The sequence below is a fragment of the Lissotriton vulgaris genome, chromosome 7, assembly GCF_964263255.1.
Source record: "Lissotriton vulgaris chromosome 7, aLisVul1.2, whole genome shotgun sequence".
Taxonomy (NCBI): Eukaryota; Metazoa; Chordata; class Amphibia; order Caudata; family Salamandridae; genus Lissotriton; species Lissotriton vulgaris.
This window is the reverse complement of record NC_141695.1, coordinates 1738905530-1738933004: the sequence shown is the minus strand read 5'-3', so window position 1 is coordinate 1738933004 and position 27475 is coordinate 1738905530. Positions and strand designations below refer to the sequence as shown.

The window sequence follows — 27475 nt, the reverse complement described above, 5'->3', positions numbered from 1 at the left end:
ACGACCTCAAAAAACTTAAACTGAAGGTCCGTCAGTTGGAAAGGTCATGGAGACGCAATTACTCAGAACCTGATAGATTGCAATACATCTCAGTCCGCAGAGACTATAAAATTGCAATCGCCTCAGCTAAATCAGTCCATTTCTCTAACCGAATTTCATCCTCTGATAACAAATCTAAAGAAATTTTTAAAGTCATGAATGAACTTACATCTGACGACAGAACCCTTCCAGGTCAAACCCCCACCCAAGAAACTTGCGACCCTCTCAACCTTTTTTTTATTGAAAAAATTAATAAAATCAAAGCATCGATCACCACCCTCCCTCAGAACACCCCTCCTGATACTTCCCTCAACAACCCATCCGTCTTCACCGAATTCCCCCCCTCAACCCGGCCTTGCCAGCACAGCTTGCATCCCGGATAAAATCGGGCTCCCCGAACGATGGCTGCCCCCCCCCAGTCCTTCGAAGCATTTGTCATTCTCTACCCGAATGCATCTTACCTCTACTGAATGGCTCTCTCAGCTCAGGTACTGTCCCCAGCTCCCTCAAAGAGGCCATCCTAGTCCCGCTACTGAAGAAACCTGGTGAGGACCCAGCTGAATTGTCCAACTACCGCCCCATATCGCTTCTGCCTTATCTTTCCAAACTACTCGAAGCGCATGCCACTAGATGCCTCTCCAACTTTGAGACCTCCTGCTATCTGGAGCCTAATCAGGCTGGCTTCAGGCCCTCCTTCTCCACGGAGGCTGTTATCCTAGCTGCTCGACACGCTGAGGAGGAACGCCGACTCAGGGACCCCCCAGGCCCTTGTACTCCTGGACCTATCGGCTGCGTTCGACACGGTTGACCATAACATCCTGCTTCACCGTGTCGCACAGGCTGGCATTCAGGATTCCGCCCTGAGCTGGATTCGGTCCTTCTTGTCTGGTAGAACTCAAGCCGTCCGACTGGGTCCCTACACAGCTCCTAAAACCCCCACGTCATGTTGAGTTCCCCAGGGCTCCTCTCTCTCACCTTTATTGTTCAACCTTTACCTCCGGCCCCTTCTCCACTCACTCCGTAACTGGGACATCACAGTTTATAACTATGCGGATGATCTGCAGATCATCTTCCCACTCAACTCCCCCAATGCGGTAGACAACTTCCATTCCGTCATGCTTCATATTCAGGATTGGATGAACTCCAACCAACTGAAACTGAACCCTGGGAAAACCGAGCTTCTCCTCCCGGGCTCTAGCCCTTCCTTTTGGGGAACCCAGTTCTGGCCCCCCGAACTGGGCCTTCCACCGACCCCCCGCAAATTCTGTAAAGAGCCTGGGCGTGACCATCGACGCCGAACTCTCTCTTCGACTCCAAGTCAGCTCCGTGATCTCGTCCTGCTCCTTCCAACTCCGGAAGATTCGGAAGGTTAGCCACCTGCTTCCCCCACCTGCTCTGATTCAAGTAATCATCTCTCTTGTTCTCCTCCGCTTCGATTTTTCCAACTCTGTTTATCACGGACTTCCTAAATCACTTCTCCACCGCCTCCAGGTAGTCCAGAATCAGGCAGCCCGCCTCATTTTCAAAAATCCCAAATGGCAATCGGCCAAACCCCTTCTGCACAACTTGCACTGGCTGCCTATAGAACAGAGGGTGGCCTTTAAATTGGGCTGCCTCACGTTCAAGGCTCTCCACTGCACCAGCCCCGCCTTTCTGACCTCACTCATCAACACCTACCGCCCAAATCGCAATCTACGCTCTGCTCACCTTCACTCGCTAGTTGTACCCAAAACCAGAACTAACAAATTCAGTGGACAAAGGTTTGCCCTCTTGGCTCCGAAGTTCTGGAACTCTATTCCCTTGGCCCTTATATCAAGCAGTTCCCTTCTCCATTTTAGGAAGCAGCTCAAAACCTTCCTCTTTCCACCATCCTGCTAATCCCTGAAAACCCCCAGCCTGTGTATCTCCTCTGTTCTATAGCGCCAGGAAACCCATGGTGTCAGCGGGCTCTACAAATTTAATTTAATAATAAATAATAATCTTCACTCAAGGTTCCCCCTGAAAACCTACCTACTAGTAGTGTGCTGACTGACTCGTCTTAGCCAGCCCGCCACCAAAGATGAGTTTCTGACCCCAAGGGGTGAGTGCCTTTGCTCTCAGGAGGTAAGGAACAAAGCCTCCTCCCCACAGGATGGCCTGTGAATTAGCATTCCAAGGCAGAGAACTTCAAAGAGCCCACCACCTTTGGGATGTAAATCTGGCTTCCCTCACAGGCAGGGCCACACTGGGAACTCAAGGCAGCCCTGACAATTTTCTTGGACCAGTCCCTAGGGAAGCTCTGCCTGGCCCAGGAGTCTGGAAACACTTGCTGCTTTTGTTACTGGGGGTCGATATTGCAGCACCACAGCAAAACTGGACCCCAGTAACAACATTTGCCCTCACTGCTGCAAAACCGGCACCCACCCTTCCAGTCTCCTGGTGAAACACCTGATGCACAGTACAGCCAGTCTGGCCCTCCTCACAGGAGAGGATGCAGATCCCCTGTGTCCAAAGCCCCTTTGGCACCGGGACAGGCGGGAAAATTAGTAGTCAGATAGGCAAGCTTACCCCCAGGCTAGTACCACCCATAAGGTTAGCGACCTGAAGTGGATACGACTTTTCATAGTCTGCCATCTTGGTGAAGGCAAACTTAGGGACTCTGGGACAAGGTTATACCCACTTCCCACAGTAAGTGGCAAGCTTACCCCCAGGCTAGTACCACCCGTAAGGTCAGCGACCTGAAGTGGATACGACTTTTCAGAGTCTGCCATCTTGGTGAAGGCAAACTTAGGGACTCTGGGACAAGGTTATGCCCACTTCCCACAGTAAGTGGTCATACAGGGGGCATAGTGACCCCCAGGGATCAGTAGCCCTTTGGCTACTACCCTACACTCTCTAAAGCCCCTCGAGTTAGTATTTAGGGGAGCTCCTGGCACCAGGTAATCGGATCCTGCCAACCAAAAGAAGATGGACCAAAGAACCATGAAAGCAAAAACTGAAGAAAAACCAACTGACTTTGTGCTGTCTGTTCACCTAATCAACAATTGTGCCAAAGTCATTTTATTCTGGAAGCTGCTGGTCTTCCAAAGTCCAAGAGGACTGCAAGCACTTCTCTAAAGACTAAGGAACTCCAGTGGAGCAGCGGAACTGCTTCCCTGCATCCTGCAGGTACCCAAAGAAACCCGAGAGGACCCAAAGACCGTAAAAACCCAACACCGGCAAGCACAGCTACCCGCGTCACTCCAGGCCCAAGTTAAAGTTGGACAATGGTGCCAAAGTGGTCCCCCAGCCCTCCAGAGATAAAGCCCACCTTGGACTTGCCCTCTGTTGCCTCACCGACGTCACCTGAACCCTCCGTGTACAGGCTCACTCTACAGCGACTGCTCCTGGGGACAGAAAACGGACACCTAAAGACACCTCCGCACCCGTCACCCCTGGCCTTCAGAGAAGACAATCAAAAGTGTCCCCACGTCTCCTAAGATGGTTGGTTTATCTCGAATGCCTCCCCTAGTCCAAACCTGCATCCTCTTTTCACAAATACCGATCCCCATAGACTAACATTGGGCACCAGGTGCTGTATTGGACCTCTGCCCTCGGCCGCCCAGTGTGCCCTCTTGGTGCTGCTTTGGACCTTGCCCCATACTTACCTTAAGTCAAGAAGATTGGTCTCGTAAGTCGATATATGTATGCCGTATTTGTTTTTCCTCCCGTAGGATAACATTGCAACCACTGAAAAATGCATGGTGTTGACTTTTAATACCTAGAAGTATTTCTCTTGCAACACGTGCTTACCTGATTGCATGGATTCTGATGCCTAAATATATATATAAAAATATGTGTTATTCCTATAACTGGGTGTGAATCTCCTTATTGAGTCGTGTGCATCATTTATGGACTGTGTACGTATTTGCAGATGTCTAACACTCCTCTCTGATAATCCTAACACTGCTCGACCACACTTCCCCCAGAGGACCACCTTGGGATTGTCAGAGCAAGTCCCTGTCCACTTATAAGGGAATGCCATGACTCTTTGCAAAGTATATCTCTTTTTGGTGTACTACATAAAGAGCTGTCTTCCTACACAGAGGATAACTTGAGGAGGGTAAGGAAGGAAATTGAGGCAATATTATCTAGATGAGGGCATCTCACTTTGACCCTGTAGTGCAACCCCTGGAACAATGTCCTTCATCTGTGGTGGCGGAGGATGTGCTGTCTTTGAATAGTATGTGTCAGCCAAGCGAGATCAGAAGGTATAAAACAGGGTGCTGCATCACCTTTGGCGAAGGGCTCGAAGGGAGAAGGGCCCCTGATATTATCAGTGGGAATGCAACAGCCGTGGGACATCAGGCGCTATAAGCTATGGTACACCAACCACTGGGACAGCTTCAAGCATTAGAAGGCCTATGTGGCTTTAGTAATCTGCCAAGCACCGAAACTTTCATTACATTTTAGGGCAAATTCAGAAATGATTAGTACTTGTTTTAAACAAAGTAAATAGAATGGCTAATTATTGCCCTACAGATGGAAGGCAGTGAAAATTTCCAGAAAAAGATTGATTTACATTTTCATAAATTAACATTTCAGAAATAACAAGTTTCTCATTAAGTCAAATCATGGTCTATTGTCTCAGCACAAAATAATTAGATAATATTTTTTCAGAAAATTTAAAAAACAAGTATATAGGCCTAGAGCTGGCTTACTCGGCCCCTGCACTCAACTCCTCACTCTTCCAGTCTTCACCCAAACAAGCAGTAGTTCTACACAAAATATTCTTTTTTTGAAAAGAGGCAGTTTCTATGACAGCTTTCAGAATGGGAGGCATTTTAACATAACCTCTGAGAAAAACTCTTTTAAAGTTGTTATAAAGAGTCGAACCTGAAGTATCGTGTGTCACATTTCAGAGCTTAAGAATAGGAGTTGATTTTTGTTCAAAATTTGACAATTCTGCATACAGAGTTACCAACTGTCCATAAATGTCCGAAATATATATACATAGCTTGACAGTTATATGGCAGTGATTTTAATGATTGTACACGTATAATCTAAAGTGAATAGACAAATAAAATAAGTTGCCTTTACATGTATCATTTGAAACCGCAGACTAGCATGGTAAATATTTAGGGGCAGACTTACAACTTCTGGTGAATCCCTGCAAATCAGCAGGGATGCGCCAAGAAAGATGCGTCACGCAAAACTACCCGTGCGCTACCATGGATGCGCTGCATTTACAATGCGGCGTGCCGTGACGCATGGATTGGCAGATGCGTGACGTATCTGCCGGTGTAAGGTTGGCGCAGTGTGAGAGTCATGTCGCGGGCGCGACACAACTCCAGCACTGTTCCAACCCGGCCTATCTCCTAACATACTGCCTCACGCCTGCTTCAAGCAGGGGCATGGTTTTGACGCAGCAGCATCGGAAAAGTGACTGAGTGAAATCTTGTAGTTTTCACTGCATCACTTTTCCGAGGCTTTCCTCCGACGGAACGCCCACACAGCGACGGAACGCCCACATGAAACCTGACACAGGTTTCATTTGGCGGAGTGCTTTACAGCGTGACGCGTCACGTTCTAAATAAGTTGCAATGTGGCGCATGGTTTACGCCACAGCTGCGTCATAAAAGTGACGCATCGGCGGCGTAAAAGTGTCACAAGGGGCTTGTAAATCTGCCCCTCTTTATCTAACCCACTGGTACTCAACTGATCCACCTAAAAAAACAAAATGCTCCTCTGATGGCATTCAAACTCTTGTTCATCAGGTTTTACTCACTTTAATCCTTATCAGCAAACTTAGTGTTCAAATAACATTCAAATAGGTATTTCACGAATTGGGCAGACATCTTTGTCCCTCCTTTATTATTTAACCAGAATATAGGGTGAAACAAAGGTTGCAGGTATGATGCTGCTCCAGTTTAATTATACGTTTTTTTTATGTAGCAGTGGCTGTCATATACACGTCGAGTGCGCTAATAAAGCATCACAAACCACCACTAAGATGCATAGATTTCCTCATAACTTTCACAAATTTTCATTGCCTGTTGGGGGAAATCTGTTCCATTTTCAGAGGACTTTAAAAGTGTTTTTCTCTCATCCATCTCATAATTACACTATTCGTTTTTCTACTGTGTGTGTATTAAATTATATTATAAACTAATGTAAAAAGTAAAAAAAGAAATCATTTGCCCTTTGCTTTTTTTTCTGGCAAAAAAGCTGAAAATAAACAAAAGGTTACGAAGCTTAATGTTGCAGGAAAAGGAACGTTGTTTGGTTTGTAATACTTCATGTGACCCATTGTCACAATTTTGTATGCAGGTGTAATTTGGGAACCTTTACCTCACTAAGGTTGAGTAACCTGCAAGGAACAGATACGGAAATGATAAACTCTTGTAAATAACTTCAGTGTGGTTGGAGCAGTGCCCACAGCCTGACGTTTTGAACTTGCAGCCCTTCCCTACGTGGCCCATGAAGTGGGTTTCTGGTAGTTTGATCTTTTTCTCTTTTGACCTCCGTGCTCCACAATCACGTGCACACTGAGGACCACTGAGTTATGGATTGAGGGCAGGAGCAAGGTTCTGCTGTCAGGACAGGCGCACCACGAGTACCCTCCGTCGCAATGGATTGGGATGCCGCCAGAGTGATCACCAGTAGCGGAGGTCATTTCGAGCATTCCATCCATTATTGTATATTTCGATGCCCCAAGTGCGCCAGGTATGCCCAGACATGGGAATAATAAGGTTTTCTGTAAATTCAAAAAAAATTTTTTAAACGCAATGACTGATTTGCATATGGCTCGTGCAACCCGAGGTGGCGTAGTGGGTAAAAAATTATGGGTTGAGATGCGGCCACAAGCAATTACCAGTGGCTGAGATTAATTCAAGCATTCCACCCATCACTGTGGTTTTTGATGTTCCGTAGTGATGGCAGCTGCTGTCAGGTCAAACAGATTGCCCACAGTGGTCTTCAAACTTTTTAATGCCGCAACCCCCCAGTGGGGAAAAAAAATCATAGGGCTCACCTCAACATTTTTCACAATTATTCTATTAAATTGTACCCATTAAAAGTATCCACAATGTGCGGCTGTGAGTTTTGAAGAATATTTGGAATCCCTTCCCCTTTGACACATACTCCCAGCTAGGATGTAAATGACAAAAGATGTTAGTGATGGCCCATTACAGAGCATATTGCTTCTTTTGGCCAGAGCGTGGAGCACACCCTGCGTTCACCTGAGGCCCCCGTAGGGCCTACCCCCCAGTTTAAAGACCCCTGCCCTAGAAGGACAGTTGCACAAGTATGTTAATTGACAGTGGCAGGACAGGACTTGGTTGGCCTGTTGGCCGCACCTGTTAAAAAAGTTAGTACAATCTAATTTCTGACCCTTTACTGCATTCAGAGCGCATGGTTAGGCACACATGCATACTGCGTGCGTAATGTAGGTTGAGCTGAAAGTGCAACAGTGTCATCAATTTGGGATCTATAATGTAAGCAAGGTGTACAAAATGGAGGTTGGAGGAAGCCTGCCAGACTAGTGATGCTTATTGCGGACATTACTGAAACTCGAGATATTTTCCAGACTTGACTGCGTGGAACTGGTGACAGTGTTCTCTTTATCAGAATAGGGTTAGCCTTTGGCCAGGTCCTTCGTTTCCCTTCCCTTCCCTTCCCTTTAACTATCACCCATATCAAGATGATGGGTGATGTGGACGCCTGGCGGTGCGGTCCCCTAAAGGCTGATGAGTGTAGAGGGTGAACTATTCTCTCTTTTAGGGTCTTTCTGAATAAAGAGATTGCACAGGTCACCCCTGTTTCCGGCTGTCTTTTCAAAACAAAGACTATGCATGTCCTGTCAGGAGATACACAAATCACCGCAGTGCCTTGAACTTGTCCCAGACTGAGCCCGGGGAATACAAAAGCTCTGCGTGTTACTGTGGTATGAGAAACAGACTGGAAACCTGGGTCAGCATTCCAGGACTTCTTGCTCATCTATGTAGACAGCACCCTGTTTGTTGATGTAGAATCTTCTGAGATCAGAACTGATGTACTTGACAGTCAACTTTCCAGTCAGGTGAGGGGACCTACCTGGTGACGTCCGCAACTTTTTGCTGGAGGTGCTGAGGATCTACCTTTGAGGAGAAGGAGCCTGCTATCCTGAGAGAGTGATACTTGGATTGTCCCTGCAGGAGGGGTCTGCTCAGAGAACCCAACTGTGCCTGCCTTGTGGGAACTTGGTCAGAGAGTTGCACAAGAAACTAAAGACAACCACTGTCTTTTGAAGTATCTATGGATAAACCTTGCTGTAAGGATCTATAGTGACCTTCAGCATCCCTTACACTGAAAGAGAATGACCTTGCTGCTCCAAACTGGATCTTAAGAGCATCTCTGCTCTCCTCCCTTGCCTGGGCGATTTTGATGGGATTGCCTGATTGAAGTGACACTGATCATTAACCATTCACAGAACTTTGCGCATACAGGAATCTCCCGTCACCAAGCAGGTCCTCCTTCCTCGCTCACAAAAGCGCAAAGAGCTTTACTTAGGATAACCATGGCCAGTGGTTCTATGACCGAAAGAGCAAAGGACCTGATTTAGATTTTGGGGGACAGGTTACTCCATCACAGCAATGATGGATATCCCATCCACTGAAATAGAAATCCATAGGATATATTGGAATTTATATTTCTTTGGAGTGGATATCCGTCACCATTGTGATGGAAAAGCCTGTCTGCCAAGCTCGAAACCAGTGTAGCGCTGCAGAGTCTGCTCAGATGACTTTTGTACCCATTCACCATTGCAGCCCGGCAATACTAAAGAACAAATTCCTAGAGTCAACTTTAGTTCCCCTGCGATATACAGAGTCATTGCCCGGCAGTGCCCCTGATTTACACAGATGTTCATGTGGAATCCTCTCTTGTTTACCTGGGGGTTTGTTTGGGCCTGTAAGTTGTGCATGAAGATCTGGTACTCTGCATGGCCAAATTTTGATCGCCCGGTGAGAATGCTAAAAACAAAGGTGAAGAGGCGGGCCATGCAAACAAAAGAGCAGTAATACCGCAGCTGCAAGAAAACAGTGCTCTACTTGGATTGGTTGCCTTGCACTGCATCACAAAGTCAACAGATCGACTTGGGACCTCGCGTGCGTAAAGACTGCCAGTTATATTTGCCAATGTGGGGGGAAACAGCCAATCGCGATAGAACGCAGTGGCACAGAAAGCTTACGGGCTGACCTTCAGGGTCAAGGGAAGGGCCGAAACGGAATCATTTACTACACTTAAGGCCATATCTGCCTAGTTCGCGTAAGGTTACCGTTCCTCCCCACTATTAAGCTCTATTCATGTTGCTATATATATATTTATATGTGTGTGTATTTATATATATTGCCCATGATGTGTAGAATAAGTAGCTTTTTCTTACAAAGTTAGAATAATGCTAGAGCCATCATATTATTGGGTGTTTTTTATGAGATGCTGAGTTCTGAGTCTCTAACCTCACACTACCTCCCAGGATACGCCTACCAGTGTTAAAACTGCTCCCCTGAGAGTTAAGAGCTAAAGTGGAGTACTTAGTGCCCAGATTTCAGGCCTTAGAAAGTCCTTTGAACACGCAAGAAGCAATCAAACTCAGTAACCTCGGTTTGGTCTAGTACCCCTTGCGTATCCAAGTGGTCACAAACTGGTTGTGACAAGAACCAAATAACACCAGCTCAAAAATATTACAAACATCTGGGTTCCTTGTGAAAACATATGCGGAGCGAAAGCAAGGACAATGAGTTCATGGAGAATCCACACTGGTGCTCTTGAGAAGAAAGGAAAACAGTAAATTCCATGGAGTGTGTGAAGGACAAGAATCGGTAACGTCACAAAACACTACGCTAGCATATAAAACACCTTTGCACGCCCCTAGTGATGCATTTCAAAATGCTCAAATAACTGCCAGCCAATGTTCTCTTACCCTTGTGCTGGTGCTCTGTTTCTGTAATGCAAAGATGCATGCCATGTAAGAGCTGCCAGGTTAGCAACTTTTTGGCTTAGAAGTACACTCACAAAAAATATTCAGTCCCAGGGAAGAGGTGTGGCGCAGCGGCCAGAGCGCCTGACAATGACCACGGGGTTCACGCTTCTATCCCCGGTGCCGGCAGCAGGTTAGTCCAGCACCATGTGACACTGGGCAATAGCTCACTTAATCTACCCGACGGCCCCCAGCGCCTTGACACCCTCGGGTAATTGTGCGCTTTACAAACACTGGATTTCATTTGAAACTGACTACCTCAGCTCCAGTGAAACATTTTCTAAAGTCGAAGCCGAAAAAAGGTACATTCCAATGCAACGAGCAAAGTTAAACACTAGTTTATACACAAATTTACACAGAGAAACATGTTTCCCTTGCACCAAGGATCAAACACAGGGACAGCGGGAATGGAACACAAAACTTTACTTCACCTCACCTGGCACACAACTGCATCTTCAAATAGTCATTTACAATGCTGACGACTTTGGGAAGCTCTATTTGGACCTCAAACCTGGGCAAGACTGGAAGGAGTGAGAAAGAGGAGTTTGATCATTAGGAGTGAGTTTGTGTACATAAATATCACGGCACACAAAGCACATGCTCATCAGCTTTCTCAAAATTGTGATCTGCTATAACTGCATTACAACAAAATTAAATAAACAATTTTTGGTAGCCCAAAACATCATAAGATTTACATTTTATTTTCACTCTGCATGATGTAAATTCCAGAACATCTCTTAAATGTCGCGAAACATTTGATGGGTTTCCAGATTCATGATATTCTTTAACATATATGTACTAGTGCAGGACCCTTCTCCACTCCTAGACATGTCTGCCTGATGCTGCCTCTTTCTAAGACCTGCACAGACAGAAACATCTCATTCTCACGCAGCAACATGCACACTGGTGAGGCACTATGCATCCCTTTGCATGTTCCTCTCCTGGCAATGTGCAGTGAAGCCATACAACAAACTAACTTAGTGATTGATGTACAGTAGGGTGGTAACAGAAAATCCTTACATTTTCGTACAACATTATATATCCGGAGCAGAATTTATCACTGGAATTTCCTCCACCATAACCTTTCCATAGAAGAGGAAATTCTGTTGATGCATGGTCCTCTGGATTAGGCGCTTACTTCACAGATAGGAGAAATGTTCCCTTTCCTCCAAACTTGGGTTGTTCGTGTCTGTAGGCAAACATGCTTTAGAAGCCCAACAAGCAAAGTCTACAAGGCCCCTTTCACTCGAACAATCTCAAAATACAAGTCAAACATTTAACAAACAGAGAAAAATGAGCCGGACAAATCACACCTCTTTCTGACTAAATGGCAACTTCACAGACCAAATGTGAAGAGGAAGATTCTATGGCAAGCATAAGGATGGAGGTTAGAAGAACAAACGTGGCATTTGTGAAGAGTAGGTCTAAGTTAGGAGCAGAGTTGGAGACAAAATCAGAAGGGCCAATCAGATGCCTCTTTTACACATGTTATCTGGGTCCCCACATCAAGCCGTGTACAAGTCATGTTTCATTGAATCCATTTTTTTAAAGGCTGAAGACACCCTAGGTGAATCCAGTGGATCTCTCAAACTATTGGCCAATATTAAAGCTGGTATATGCAGGCACACTATTGGCGGCAGCAGTAATGAATGAATTACACTTCAAATGGAAAACAGTGATGGACTGCGGCTCGGCCTCATTCACTAATCATTCCTCTGGGCAGTATTCCATTCTCTTGTGTTTCGTTTGCCTATATTATTACAGGAAAGGACTAACCACAAGCCAATTAGTGTTGGCCTCGCCCCAAAGTGGCATTTCGGAGCGACCGTCTAGGCTGCCTCTGCTCTGAAGAGGAACATGAGCGACTGCAGACATGTTTCAGTCTTGTTAAGCTTCATCAGGAAGCCCCCATGGCACAAAAAGCTCAATGACAGCAACAAAGTAATGAATGAATATGCTTGACCAAACTGCCCTTATGGTCAGATTGCAAAACTCCAGTTGCTAGACTAGTCTAGGTGACATTTGCCTGAAAGATCCTAGGTAATTACCATGGTTCTAATGTAGTCTCTATCTAGGCATCTAACCCTCTTGCTCTCGGGAACTGCCCAGTATAAGATTTACGAGTGAAGAATCTCTAATGGACTCTAATCTCATAATGGCACAATGAACCACTAGTGACAGGATCGTTAGCTATTTAGATATTGGTGATCTGTCACATTTTCGGCATTATGCACCAGGTGATCTCCCAGCAGTCTGTTGTACTCTAATAGTTTCAAAAAGACTTTCCCTTTGATCAACTTGATTTGGCCTTCTTGTTACTCTAAATCCAAAATAACCAGACATGCTTAAGCAATCTCTGGAGGATTTGCCACACAGCACAGTTTGCTTTAGTTTATGTAACAAAAATTACAATAATTTTGCTTCCAGGCATGCTTTGAAATCTCATGTGTTGGAGTAATTCAGCCTCAGCTGTTGCAAGCCCACAGAAACTCAAGAAGCAACCTCATGGTACTTGGGTTAGTTTGGCCTATAGGGCAATCGGGCTGTGTCTGATGGGCTGGTCAATGTGTGGGAATTTTTTAGGGGATATTTGTGTGCTGGTTTTATGGTCTGCTGTGCCAGTATTTACTTTGGATTAGCCGGATACTAAAACAAACATTGCCTGCAGAAATCTCATATCCATGTAGTGTTCCATCCCTTGCAAAACACTTATAAGGGCATGTGTTTACAAGATCAAAACTTTCCCAATTTATAAACATGAGCCACTTTTCAGCTTTCTATTTCACTAATGTGGCTACTTTCATTTTGGTGCCTGGGTCTATTTTCTGTCCCAGTCAGACATGTGGTCTAAAAGTACTTTAATGTAACTTTACCAAGAAAAACACTTTGGTGTAGGACCTTCTATTGAGAACATTTTAAGGCCCAAATTTCCAAACCAACAATTTCTGCCTGGATGCTCCATGATACGTTACCATATTCCTCCACTTGGAAACGATGCGTAGCTGCATCTCCCACACTAATAACGTAGGTCCCCTGAGGAGGCTCGCTTGACAGCGGGATGGACAGATCAACTATGCCATGCTTCGGAACCACTTCCAGCCACTGACTAATGCGGTTACTGTTCGGGTCCTGAAAAACCATACACATGAGGAGTTTAGGATGGGAGAAATCTAATGCAACATGTGATGCTCACAGACTTGTCCACAGGAAAAGGTATTTAACATGCAAACTGTTTCTAATCCAAAAACTGCACACTCATATGTATAAACAAACGATGAAATGCCTATGTAAGTATGTAATGAACTGTTCAAAAAAGAAGGAACTCAAGGATAATCAAAAAGTAAACAGTTGCCTATTTGAAGAATGCCAGGAGGTCAGGAAAATGATAACTGAAAAAAGAAATATTGTTATTTAGCATGCAGGATGGAAGAAAAGTTCGGTCAACATTAAAAATGAAATTTGAAGGAAATATAACAGCAAGGGGTATGCAATGAGGACAAGAGGAACCACACAAAGAACGCGGACAAAAAAAAAAAAAAGACTATTTGTAAATGTAATATTGAAAGAAGGAAGCTGCAAAAGGAGCTAGCAGGATAGTTAGGAAGCTGCATAAAAAGAATAGCAGACAACCAAAAAAAGAGGCGCAAAATCAAAGATTAGGAAAGACAAAACTGAACCAAAAACAGGTGCTGGAACTAAATGATTAGAAAATGTTATTCAATAGATCAAAACTGAAAACAATGTGGATAGATCACACTTTAAAAAGAGGAAATACAAATACATGGCTGCTAAAGAGGAGTGCACAAGCGGATTATAAACATTCATAGGAGATACATATTAGTATAGAATGTCAAGAACAATATAGACCAGGCCAAACAAGAAAAGGTTATGAAGAATGCAATCAAGTGTATAGAAGAGAAGGCCATCGGCGAGGAACAATACAGCAAGAAGAAAAGGAGACCTTGAGTGAACCGAATAGAACAATGCTGGGGATGTACAGCAATAAAGAACATTGCAAGAAATACAGAGAATATTTAGACGGGAGTGCCATGAGTAGTAGAGACCCAAATGAAAACGAAAATAAAACCATGAAACAAGAAACACTTGTCTTGCCCGAGAATTTAATTGTATTCCAATTTAAGAACACTATAAAATGTTGATACTTGAAGAGAATACCTTCATTGACATGTACGTGTTTTGAAATATTCTGAAGTTAGTCTTCAAAATATGCCTGGCAAAAATAAAGTCTTATTTCTAGTTCTATAGCATAAGACTTTTATGTTTCAAGAAATGCATACACATGCGAAAGGTGTCTATTGCCACAAGAAAATACATTTTTTAAAGGGGCAATAACAAATATGAGTGTAATTAATTTTATGGAAGTAAAATAATGATATTTTGAATGCTGATACAATGTCAGTTGCACCCAACAATGGTGCTTTGGGTAACACATGAAAGTGATAGCACAGTGCTTGTGAACAGTGCAAGTAAGAAAACAGAGGATTGCAAAAACTCAGGGTACATGGTGTTTGCTACTGGACTTTCAGTTATCAAATACGCTGGTTTTGACTTGAGTGGGATTGAAGCAGCTCGGAGAGACCAATGCATCACTCGACTCTGCGGAGAAACCCAGTGCATCACTCTACTGTACGGGTACTCCTAGTACGGCCCAGCAAGCTTTCCGTGGCGGCCCGTGGACCATGAGACATCGTACCTGTGTTAAAAAAAAAAGAAATCCAAGAGTGTCTGCAAACACTGCCGGTTGCAGAGACACTCTGAGAGACTCTGCTGCTCTGTGGTGCTGGGCGATTCATTCCAGGAGGCCAGAGTGGGGCTGCAGGGGCGCTAAGAGGTGAACAAAGCCCCATTCACATGCAAATGGTCTTTTTGTGAAGTGCTCCGGTGTGGGGCTGTGTGTCTGTGCGCGCTGGGGAAGTGGTCTCAGCCCCGTGACACAGGCAGGGTGAGATGACAGAGGGACAGAGACAGAACAAGCATTTACAATGCAATGGTTTTGCCTTTGCAAATGTTAGAGCTATTGGCATTGCTCATGACATTATTTTTATTTAGGTTTGTTTTTTTTAAACATAAAAAAATGGCATTGCCATTTACAATGCCAATAGCAGGGCAGGAGAGCAAGCACAAGCAGCCACCTGCATGCATAGCACATACACTCAAAAGTCCTTGAAAGAGAAACCATCTATATACAAACAGAAACATATCACCTGCCTCCCAGGTACAAATACACATTTAGAAAATGGAAAGTTAAATAGGACTCGTGCCAAAGGAGAATGCAAAAAAAAGCTAATTTGGAACTTTGCTTAAAATATGGCTTCTGAGGCACTGGCCTGAGCAGTCCAGCAAGCACGATGGTACACAACAGCAAAATCCACAAACACTGGCCAAAGACGGTGAGGCGGCCTAACTCTGTGACTGGCGGCCGAGGGTGTAATCGCGGCATAGGGGCAGTGCCTGTCATGTCTAAAAATGGACGTGGTGAAGCAGCCTAATTTAATGACAAGCGTCCTAACTGTGTGACTGGCGGGGTGTAATCGCGGCATGGGGGCAGTGCCGGTCATGTCTAGAAAACGGACATTGTGAAGCGGCCTAGCTTAGTGACCAGCGGCCGGCGGTGTTACTTTGACGTACGAGGATCGCCCTTCCTTGGAGTTCAGCGCCCCCATACCTGCTCGGGATGGCAGTCAATTATTTAGTTCGCTGTTCTTTAGCGTCTTATGGCCGCTTACTGCCCCTACAACGATCTACAAAGTCGTCCTGAATGTTTAACCCCTAGAGACGGAAGGATCGGTAGGGTACTCTATGCTTTTTATGGTTTACCGTACAGATATATATCCACCCATGAATTAATTCATCCTTGTCTGACCAGCACTTGTTGCGCCGTGTGATCCTGCAGCACTGAGACAGCCACTCCAGGATAATTTCATAATGCTCGTGCATTGGCAAAACCAAGAGTGGTAACCTGTCATGCTACAAGTATAGAAAATATTGCTTGTATCAATGCTAAATTGCCACCAGGATGTGTTACTTCACATGACGAAGCAATTTGTAGGCCATCTGGAAACCAAACAGATCTTTTTTTTCCTACACACTCAAGATGGTAGCCACGCCATGTGTCAATCCAAGTCGTCACAATGCTTGAACTCTTAAGAGTGTAGAAAGTACAAGAAAACAAATATTTCTAGACTTTTTAGACGATCTCTGCATTGCATGGAGACATACATCGCACAACTGGACAGCCACCATTGAATAATAAATAAAAAACAGAGCACAACAGGGTCAAGGGGAGCAAGTTATCGCTGCAGAGCTGTCAAATAGTGAAAAGTAACTGGTCGGGGAGCAACAGAGGTGGGGGAGGGTTTTTAAAAATAAAAACATTGGACGAGTAAAGGTGGGGAAAGCAACGGACATGCAAGGGGAAAAGAGAGTAACACAGCACGCCCTGGGAAGGAGGCAGCAGCACACAAAGGGAAGGGAACAAGTAAATATGAGCTTCCATAGAATGCTAAAAGAAACAAACACTGACAAATCTAATAGGCCACTCATGTGCACTATAGCGCCATTGGCTTTGTCAATGTCTTTTAGCTATGTTTTACAGGCGCATGGCTGCTGTGAAGCATGTCTGAAAGTTAGAGAAAAAATTATGTGATGCGGTTAGGACTGGTCACAACATAGCACTTTATTATGGCAGGAGGGGCCAGGCAGGGCAAGCAATACAACACGCGAGGGAAGGAGGTGGGCCAAGCAATACAATGCAAGAGGAGGCATAGCAAACAGACAGCTACAGAGGGGGCAGGAATGAGCAGCTATAAGCCCTCTATAAATAAACAACGCAATGTCTTGCATGCAACAGCATATGCACGGTCTCAGACAAAACCTGAAAAGTAGCCTCGAAAATGCAAGTAGCGGAAGAATACACGTCATCCACTCAAGAGAAGGGTAAAGAAGGTGTGCTCAGGGAGGAGGGTCAAACAAGAAGAGTGAGGAAAGCTACTGAATAAGATGCAAGCAAATGAGATTGCCAGAAAAGCCAACCAATGGCAAGCAGTGGGCTGGCCCAAAATCATTTACAAGTTTTGATCTTGTCCACAATAGGTTTTTGAAAACAGACAACTAAAAACAGTCTGTAGGCAAGCCCTAAAAAGAAGAAACTTGTTGCTCAACTTATGGGGAAGAGGCTTTATCAGAATCTTCACTTGTTATAACACGGACAAGCACGTGCACGTTTGTGGTATGAAATTACCTACTAAGAGAGGAAGGATGTGGCATGAAAAGCAAAAGTGGAATGTAACAGAAATGCTCCTGGACACTGAAAAGAAGACGTTGACTTAACACTGCATTGAATAGAACTGGCAATCAAACAGAGGTAGCTTACGAATGGGTAGAGTCACCATTTAGAAAGTACCTATTACATGGATAAAATTATGAGAGAATGTTTAACCTATAAAAATCATAACCTATAAAAATCATAACTATAAGACAGACCCCTCATCCCCCAGGATTTTGTGGTTTTGTGTGGCAACCTTTGCAGCACACTAAAAAAAGCTACATTTTCAGCCCAAAACATAAATTTTGAAGCAATTTTGCAGCAGGCAAAAAATGTGCCTGTTGCACAAATAATGCACAGCTTGTGCTCTCTCACTGCTGGAGACAGTGCTATGTCACAGTCTGCAACCTCACAGAGCCTCCAGCAACACAGCACCACAAACTGGAGGATGCCTGATTCCATGAAAAGTAGATTACAATATAAAACCTGCTCTTTCTGGTATCAGACAACCTGCGTTCCTTGCAGTGTGCAGAGCAGTGGGGGCTGGGTGGCAGGAGTAGAGGTGCATGGCACATAAAATATGCACAATAAAAATAAATAAATAAATAAAGGAGATATGGAGGGGAGGTTAGGGGTGAATAGCAGACAGGGTGCAGAGGAGGGAGGACGAGGTAGAGAAGTGTGGAGTAGGGTTCAGACGCAACGTCCAAGGATCTGCTGCGTCCGCAGGGGGCACACTGAAACATGTGAGGTTGGGTAACTGCACAGGAAAGTGCTCTGTCCATGTAAAAAGCAGGCAACAGATGAAGTTCACACCTCTTCTACCTACTAGCATGTTGCTCACCCTCCTTTTAACTTTTACTGGCTCAGTGGCAGAGCAGAGCCAGCGAAAAGAGGGTCAAACCCCTGCACCCCCTTTTTGTAACTTACATTTGGCTGGTACTTTATTTAAAAAAACATATTTCCAGTATTTTTTTTAAATTATTTTTACACAAATGTGGAGTTTACAATTACTTTGCAAATCGCGATGGGGGGGGGGGAGTGGGGGGTTACAGGTAAGAGGAGGTCAAGCTTCATTTCAAGCAGAGGTGTACCATTTAGAGGGGGGCCCAGCTTAGCAATCATTTTCTACACCACAAAGTGGATGGCAGGTATGTCAAGGCCTCCCTGCATGTGAAAACCAACATACGACTACGTACAGTCACTATGCAGAAGATGAACAGTGTTCAGATCCTTTTATTCATTCCGTAGGAATGGTACTGAAGCAAGCTGTTTGATTTATTTTTTTTATAAAGAACGAGCTGAACCATTTATTTTACCGAACTTCTCATATCAGGGCCTACACACCAAGTTCACAAAGGTGCTACAGTACGATGCACACAAGTCAGACACAGTGGTACATTGATTATGAAGCATAAGAGCATTGTCTATAATAAGTTGTGCTCCCTAGTTTGCTAGTAATGAAAACCTACAAACAAGCACCAGGCATCACAATAGAGAATGGTGCAATCATCTTTATGAATGCAGATTTCAATTTACAGAGAGGCTGCACCCTTCTTTAACTGGGGCCTTTTCCAATCAGAAGCTTGTGTGCCATGGGCTGAAACAGGCCACCTCAAAACTATCTGTTCAACAAAGGCTGAATGGGTCAATAAGAAACTGCTGCATTACACTTCATATCTAACCAGAAAAGCATGTACTACATCAAGAGATTCTTTGAACTGATTCCATTTAAAACACATATGGCAAAACATGCCAACACGAATTAGCAGGCATGTTTGTAAAATTAAAAGAAACATCTACTCCTGCAAGGACAAGTTTGGAAAATATAAGCATTTCCTGTCGATAAAATGGTATGCACTTATACAGTATAACAGGAAGGTGGGGGGAATTAGCTATTGCTCTTTAACGAGGAATAGTGTTCCCTTTGAATTCAATAGTTGTAGTGCGCTGCCTAAAAATTACCTTTAAAAAACAAATCAGCTAAGATTCATCAGCAACAAGATGAATATATGCAACCACTTGTAGCACGATTTTTCAGTCACACCGCATGGATTCAGCTCGCCATGCCCCCGCCGCTGCCGAGCCGAAGGGCCCCTCTAACCATCGGATAGGCCGCCCGGGGCCAGGAGAGGGACCCCCAGGATGCCATTTTCCTCCCACCTGAGGCGCACGGCGGTGAGTACACGGGCCGGGCGGGGGGGGGGCGTCTGGTACAAACGCAGGGCTGCTCTGCTCGCCTCCGTGCTGCACTTTTACCGCTGCAGGGAGGCACCGGGGCACCTGCTTCGTACTCGAGGGGCGTCTGGCAGCGCCCGAGCTGCAGAAAACTGCAGAAGACGCTCGAACAAGTGAAGAGCCGTGCGGACTTTCTCGGAGTGAAACTGCGGTGACGGCTGCACCGGTCCCACTCCCCGCCCGGCGGCGCGCTGCTTCAGTGCGAACCTGTCGGCGTGCTCGGCCTCCCACGGGTGCTGAAAGCGCACCCACTGCAAAGGACAGGCATTGAGTGTCTGCGGAAACAGGTGGCTCGCAGCCTTGCTGACCTGGGCGGCGTAGGCTGTAGACATCTCGGCCCCGAGCAGGAAGGCGGGTGCCGTCAATACCAGACCAGATTCGGGGGCGTTCCCGAGACTGACGTAGCCAAAAGCCAAAAATTCTCGGGAACGCCCCCGAATCTGGTCCGAGATTGACGGACAGAGCCTTCTCCCAATGGCTAGCCTCCATTTATGGAGCTAGCCAATGGGAGAGTGGGGACGGTCCAGTCCCCACACACAGAAATCATTAAGTTTTTCCTAGCGCATGCGTACTTTATACGCATTGGCTAGGCAAAACCTAAAAAGGGAGATAGAAAGCGAGGAGGGCGACAGAGGGAGAGAGACGAAGTGAGGGAAGGGGAGTGAAAGGGGGAAGAGGGGGAAGGGGAGTGAGGGAAGAAGAGAGAGAGGGAAGGAGAGGAAAGGAGACTGAAGGAGAGGGAGGGAGAAGGAAAGAGAGGGAGGGAGAAGAAAAGGGAGGAAGAAGGAGACAGTCAGAGTGAGTGAGACAGTCAGAGTGAGACAGGGAGGGAGAGAGGGATATAGAGATAGAGATATAAAGATATATATATACCGGGTTTGGTAGCTCAGTGGATGAAGGCGTCCGCTGCAGGGACCTGTGTTCAACCTCATGGTCAGTTTTTTTTTGTTGCTCTAGCCCCGCACCCTCCCCCACTGACCCCGCCCTCACCGGTGCGGCCCTCGGACACAAACCACACTGTAAATTTGGCCCCTGAGAGAAAGTTTGCGAGTACCCATGCTCTCCTGCATCGCGGCTTAGCACCTCGTCTATGGAACTGGCGCATCCCCGCCATTGCTTGGAAAAGATTGATGCATCTCTCGACTTTCGTGATCAGCATCGACGTGTCTCACAATACATCTTGTGTTGCAATCAGGAAAGGTACTCTGTTCACTGGGGCCAGCGTGGGTCCTGTAGTTGGCCTACTCTCCATCTACGTTAGCCTGAATTTTGACTTTGCCCAGGTCCAGCACGACCAGATAACCCATTTTTGTGTTATTTGTTTCTAAGTGCCACACTGCTTTCATTCTTCTGAGATTCAATAACTCCACTTCTACACTTTGGATTTGTCATTTTCATCGTAAATTGTGATCTATTTTTCTAAATCTGTGTGGAGTTTTTTTAGTGGTAATTTCATTGTGTTACTGTTTGCAAGTTGCACAACTACTTTACACATTGTCTCTTTATAGAAGACTGACTGCTCTGTGCCAAGCTCTCAGAGGGTGAGCACAGGCTTTCTTTCAGTCTGTATCTAGCTTACCATGACTGGGATCGTGGTTCTTGCTTAGACGGGGTGCATACCCTTGCCAACCACAAACACATTTAATAACAATAGCAGCTTAATTTCCATCAACATATCCCATGGCAAAATTCCAGAAGCTACATTGAACTTGGAACAGTAGTGGTATGGGTCATAAAAGTTTTTGAATTGGCCGTCTGAACATACTTTACCAGTTTGGTGAGCATGGGTAAGTTAGTATTAGACTGGTAATCACTTAGGGTGTGAACGTCCTGATTTGGTTTCTTAAATAAGTAGAATATTAAGCCTCCCTTCAAAGATGAGGGAACAGGGCATAGGGTGATGGAATACAAACTTTTGTTCAACCCCACATTGATTTGGGAAGAGACATGCTAGTGGTCTCCAACTACTATTTATTCCCTTTCAATGTAATTCCACCCTCAGCAGATTATCACATCGAGATGAACAAAGTCTGATATAACCCCTTTAATAAAGCATAACTATCTCCTACTTAATGTACAGATCACTGGAATAAATGTCTTGAGTAATACCTACGTACCTCAAAGAGAAAATGTCACTGCATGGAGGCTCAAAGTTCACAATTAAACCACAACACCCTCACCATTCCTCAACTAAACATTTCTATTTCTGAAACACTGATTCCATGATATGCACTCATACCTTGGAACCGTTTTACAGAAAAAAAATGAAATCTGTGTTTACCACTGACTAGTGGCCATTAAAAAAAGCCCTGTTTAAAACCTACATTTTGAACAAACAATCCCTCTGAAATTAAAGTCTAGTAGATTCTCCTGCTTTTCGCCGTCTTTGTGGTTTCCCTCTTGTACAACTCCACTACCATTCAGATCTCTATGTATGCGGTGATGCCCAAGCTATCCTATTACTACATACAGATACATGAATGCAGGGCTTCTGTGGAAACACTTTCATTTTATGTAATAAAAAGTGGGTTTAGAGGCTCAAACCTTTTCTGCAGTGAGAGCCACTTCTGATCCGAGAAAATCAATGTGAGCTACTGAATACTAAACAACTTGTGCAGTGTTACCCAGCACCCCCATTCCCAGCTTCATTTATTTTAAGCCTCATGTCCGTAGAGCCAGATACTATGGTTTGAGCAAAATACTTTGATTTATGGGCACTGTGAAAGGGCTGGCATGTGTGTCAGGGAGAGTGTGGCCTTTGGGGATGTATGAGCATGTGTGTTCCTGAATGGGATATATTTGTATGGGTGACTGAGAGTCTGCGTCATATGTACTTGTGGCACAGGACATACCTTTCACCATATGCAGCCCCGTTACATGTGTAACACAAACGTACAATCATTTTTTTTATGGGAGAAATTTAAAGTGCAGAAAAATGTTCTGCAAAAATGTTCATAATATGGAACATTTTTCTTCACTTTAAATTTCACTCATTTAAAAAACATTGCTGTATTTTTTAGTTATACCTATGGCACAGTGTCTACTGGCCACTGTGAGTAAGGGGATTGCTGTTTGTAAATGCACTTTGAAATGAGAGAAAATTAAAATGAAGAGTTTATTTAATCATTAAGCTAACCTTCCATTTTCATTTTCTCCCATTAAAAAGCATTCAGAAACATAATTTTGTTCACAGCTCCAATACTGAGTTGACAAGGACTTTTAATCAAGAGTTAAATACCTCAGTGCTTGAGTTGTTCACCTCTGTGCCCCAGTCTGGGTCATACATCTGACTGAGCACTGCTCATTACCAGACCCTGCTATCTGCATCCTGATGATAATGTAAAATAAACATAGCCTTCCTTCAACTTTAAAAGGAAAATAGGACCCTGTGCTTATTTAAAAATGAACTCAAGGCTGTGAGCTACTCTGAAGGGGACACGGATCTACCGATAGCTCACAATCCACTGGTTGGAGACACCTGTCCCGTCCTTGATTTAATTGCTCAGGCATTGATGCTTTTTTTAAACGTGTTGATGATAAAGTGAGTCCACGAAGGGGCCTGCTACTCTGAAAGAACAGGAATTATGACAAAAGGACACTTTTCCGTAGCTGGATGAATCCTTGGGACCAGATTCACAAAGATTTTATCAAAAAACACGTACTCCTTACAAATAGTTATAAATTAGGTAAATTGTCAAGAATGCAGATTGTGCATGAATATCTCCTACCAACATAGGTAAATGTGCAGGCACCAATTACACATTGTATACCTTTGTGAATCAGACCCATGGTATTCAATGACCTAAGTCTTTCTTGTACCAATGTATTGTTTATTGTACTAACATCAAAACCACAAATAGCACATTCATTTTGTGAAATAGGCATAGGGATTGAAGATATGTTCTTTTTTAGGTCTTGCTACAGACAAATTTAATCTTCGCATCACCGACCTATTGTTTCCAATACATTGCATATACTTAGAATATAATTTGAGACAGACCCTTGTTCATGATTGAGTGGCTATGTTGTTTTTTTAGGTCTCTGAACTTGATTTGATAGCTTTCTTCCCTATTCATGGATTAGTCTCATGCAGGAGCATATCAGACTCGTAGTATTCTCGCTGGATGAGTTTTTCCTTTTCGACTTGAGGGGGTATTTGTTTCTTTCCCTTTCAGCACTCCATGTCTTTCCTTGGTCTCTACCGCTTCTGTTTGTCCTGCTTGACAACCGTGACTCTCGCCTCTCGTCTTTTGCTCTCTCCTTCCCCCTCAAGCCATATTACTTCCACGTTCAGCTTTTGTTTATCTAGCACCTAAGTCACCATGCTCTGTTTACTATCCTTCTCCTGCACCCCCAATCATCTGTTGCTCACAGACGCCCCCATTCTCGCTCCATGCACAGATGCTCCACCAGCAAGTAAACAAGTGAGGTGTCTCTGGGAATGGAAATATCAGTTCTGCAGTTTGCGGACCTGGTGATTCTGTGCCAACAGACAACCGGAATTGGGTGTGGGGAATTCCATTTGTGTGAACTTCCACAGCTCAGAATAAGGGGATTACTGTAACGGTGGAGAGAAATGCACGAGATTATGACTTCCACCAAAAGATTAGCACCTGGATACACTATAGATTGACTAGCTGCGCTTTATAAATCCTGATTGATTGAAATCTAGGTTATACAGCCATAGCTTTTATCCATCTCCAACCTCCAACATCCCTGAAAGTCAATTCCTAATCAAAGAAGAGAGCAACATCATGGTATAAGACCCACAATCTAGCTCTCCATCCACTGGCCATTCCTTGCGTCTACCTGCCAGAAAGAGTCACCAGACTAAATTCAACTAACCATCACAACGGAATCCCTTTGTCATCAATAGTGCTTTACGGCAAATCAGTTAGCAGCTAGGCACTGCCAAACTCCACAAATGCGGCATAAAAAAAATACAAATTCTGTAAAAAAGCAACCAAGACATACCAAACATAATAAATCTAACAGGAGGTGAACAACTAAATAGGCATGATAGACAAAGCAGACATCTTAAAAGTGCTTACCTGGATTTGCACGAGTGAGTACTGAAAGAGAACAGAGAAGATTGTTAGAAAGAAGACAGTTAAATCCATGCTACTTTCCTAATTCAAGATGTGTCCTTGTATGAAGTAAAATTGGTGCACAAACTACTGAGCCCTCAACATGGCGCTTATCTCACTTACAAGCTATAATAGATTTGAAGCCTGACAAATTATCAGAGTGAACTATATCCTTCCTAAACCACCATACTAAGGAAATTTGCTAACCATAGAAATATTAACAAATAATGCCAGTAAGCCAATTATATCTAAGAAAACTTAAATGTAGCCATGTGGAAAATGCTATTTAAAAAACACGGTAATTTTCTGTATTTGTTGTGTTTTAGAGGTAGATCAAGAGAGAGTTGTACAAAAAGAATAGAGAAATGGACCGTCGTTTGAGGATCAGAGTGTCGTAGGCTATATGTCTGCTCTAAGTATGCAACTAGACATTACCAGCGGGCTTCGTACAGTTGTTTTCAGTTTGTTCACACCCCATAGAAGAATGAACCAAGGTAATAAGATTAGTTGCACTGATCTCTTGAGTTTTTCTAATCATTCAGAAGTTCTCGCTGGCTATTGGAAAGGTGTGTCTTGGCAGACACCCGTCTGGCACATTTAATGGACTCTTCATTGCCCATGAAGCGCATTGCTCAGCTCAGCATTACTTACCGGCTTGTTCTCCGCAATAAAGTCCTCATTCAGAGTCACAATGCGAAACTTCACTGTAAAGGCAAGAAGTGAGCGTTAGTGGGTGGCTTTTGGGTAAGAACCCCCACGCCTTGAGATCAGTTAAAGTGCACCTTCCTCCAGAGCCTAGGAGTGCGTCTCACCGCACATCTCAGAGTGGTTGAGGAACAGGACCTAGTTTAGCTGGAGGTTGGAGCAGCCACACAATACTGTACTTAAGGCCCAATTCACTGAGCTTTTGCCCATTAGTAAATTTGTCTTAATTACGAAGACGATAAAGCTGCTTGCCAGAGTCTACCGTCCATAGTGGTTGCCGTTTTACACGGGACCCAATTCTACGAATTTCGCATTCGGTTTCACTCACGCAGGTTGCCATTTACTTCTCACAATACCTGTTGGTATAGATTCCAACAGTGTTCTACATATGGCATTTCGCGTCCTCTAGCGTGCCAATACCTTGTAATTAGAACCCCTGACGAAGGAACTTTCAGTTCCGAAATGCATTGGGTTATGTACTGAAATGTTTCATGGTTATCACTGTTAAATGCAACTACTGTATTGTAAAGCACAATGAAATGTAAAAATGAATGCATAATGAATTTGATTGTTTAAAATTTCATTTGACATGATTAAAATGTTATAATGGAATAGTTCTTTATTGTGGTTGCATGTCAGAGTCCTAGCAGCCAATAGGGGCTAGGCCACTTTCAAATTTAATTACTGAAAAAACATTGTGAATTGGACCCCAAGTAACGCATCCACTTTCTCTTTTTCACTGCCACACCATGTTAAGTGTCATTGATTGTCCATAATCATACAAGTGTATTAACCTCAACTTTCCACTTTTTTCATCAGGGTTTCAAGCAAGTTTACTTTACTATTTACCTCCCATCCTCCTCATCTTGTCTCTCATTTTCCCTCCAATGATTCCTTCAATCATTGCATCGCCCTTTATTTCCTCTGAACATTATGATCCCTTCAATGTCTATTTATTCTGATTGTTTTTTCCTTCACTGTTGGTATCACTTGTTTTTTGGCTCATGTTTCAGTACTACTATAAATTTGTTAGTCATCCTTTTTGCACTTTTCATCTTTCAAAAGTTCTGAGTTTGCAATGTTCCTTACAAACGCCCTACTCCATTCTCCTTCCTTCGCTTATATTGCTACACTATGTGCGCTTCGAATGGGTGGAGAGCTTGAACTCCTCAAAACTCCTAACCAAGTTCTGTCTGGAAGTCAGAAGGGAGAATATATCTGAGGGGTACCTGTCTGTCCCGGCTTGTACACAGCCTTGTCTGTCTGCACAAATGTCCCACTTTTGACAGTCCTCAAAAGCACCTTCTTCTTGTTTTCCAGTGTGTGGCCCTCAGACTCAACAGAAATGCCCACTTGCCCAACCTCCTCGGAGCCACCAGCGGGAAGCGGCACCTGTATGGGAACAGAACCATATCACACATGAAAGATTTCACTGCACATCTTATCAGGGTATCATTGACAGGGGCTACCCCTCATGAAATGCAAGAAAGGCAGCATCATTAACAACTTTGTCAAGTAGTATATTTCTTTAGTCCAGCAGAATATTGCTGCTGAACCAGCACTACTGGAAACATTTCTAGAATTATCCATACTATCTGTTTTATTTAAAAATACATTCTAAATTGCCCGTTTTAAAAAAGTCTGAAAATATGTAATTTGAGAAATGTTTTATTAATGCAATTTAAAAAAGCAATTCTAATCATTTGATCCTAGTAGTAGCTGTGAACTTTTTAAAATGTTCTGCATACTTGTTAAACATTATGCATGGAAAAGTACTAAACTTGTTCAAAAGTGTAAACGTACTCAAAAGTGCAGTTTGTGAATTAGACCCTATGGGAATTCTACATGCAGAAAGTTATTTGCGGGAAAACCTGAAGGTGTGGTAACTACAGCAAAGCCTAGAATCCTGAATTGGAAACAAACCGATGTCACATGGTATTACAAGCAGGGGCGGATTGGCAAGGCGGGCATTCGGGAATGGGCCGAAGGGCCGGTGCCTCAGTGCCCTCTGTGGGCCGTTTTTTTCTCCCCTGTCCCAGTCCACAGAGAGTGGACTAGGAAACGGGAGAAAAAAAACGGCCCACAGAGTGCACGGAGATAGAGACTGAGAAAATGAAAGCAGCCTCGCTCTGCGGCCAGACAGCA

General features: G+C 44.2%; 1 protein-coding gene across 1 annotated transcript in view; it reads right to left on the bottom strand.

Annotated features, from left to right (window-relative positions):
* LOC147706530 (alpha-2-macroglobulin-like protein 1) overlaps window positions 1-27475 on the bottom strand; it is a 316256-nt gene that overhangs the window by 243701 nt on the left and 45080 nt on the right. The window contains exons 3-7 of the mRNA XM_086932996.1: window positions 26560-26722; window positions 25277-25329; window positions 24590-24610; window positions 12988-13144; window positions 10452-10536 (exon numbers count right to left, since the gene is read on the bottom strand). Of these exons, the coding sequence (XP_086789122.1) occupies window positions 10452-10536; window positions 12988-13144; window positions 24590-24610; window positions 25277-25329; window positions 26560-26722 (479 nt within the window). The remainder of the gene's footprint in view (window positions 1-10451; window positions 10537-12987; window positions 13145-24589; window positions 24611-25276; window positions 25330-26559; window positions 26723-27475) is intronic.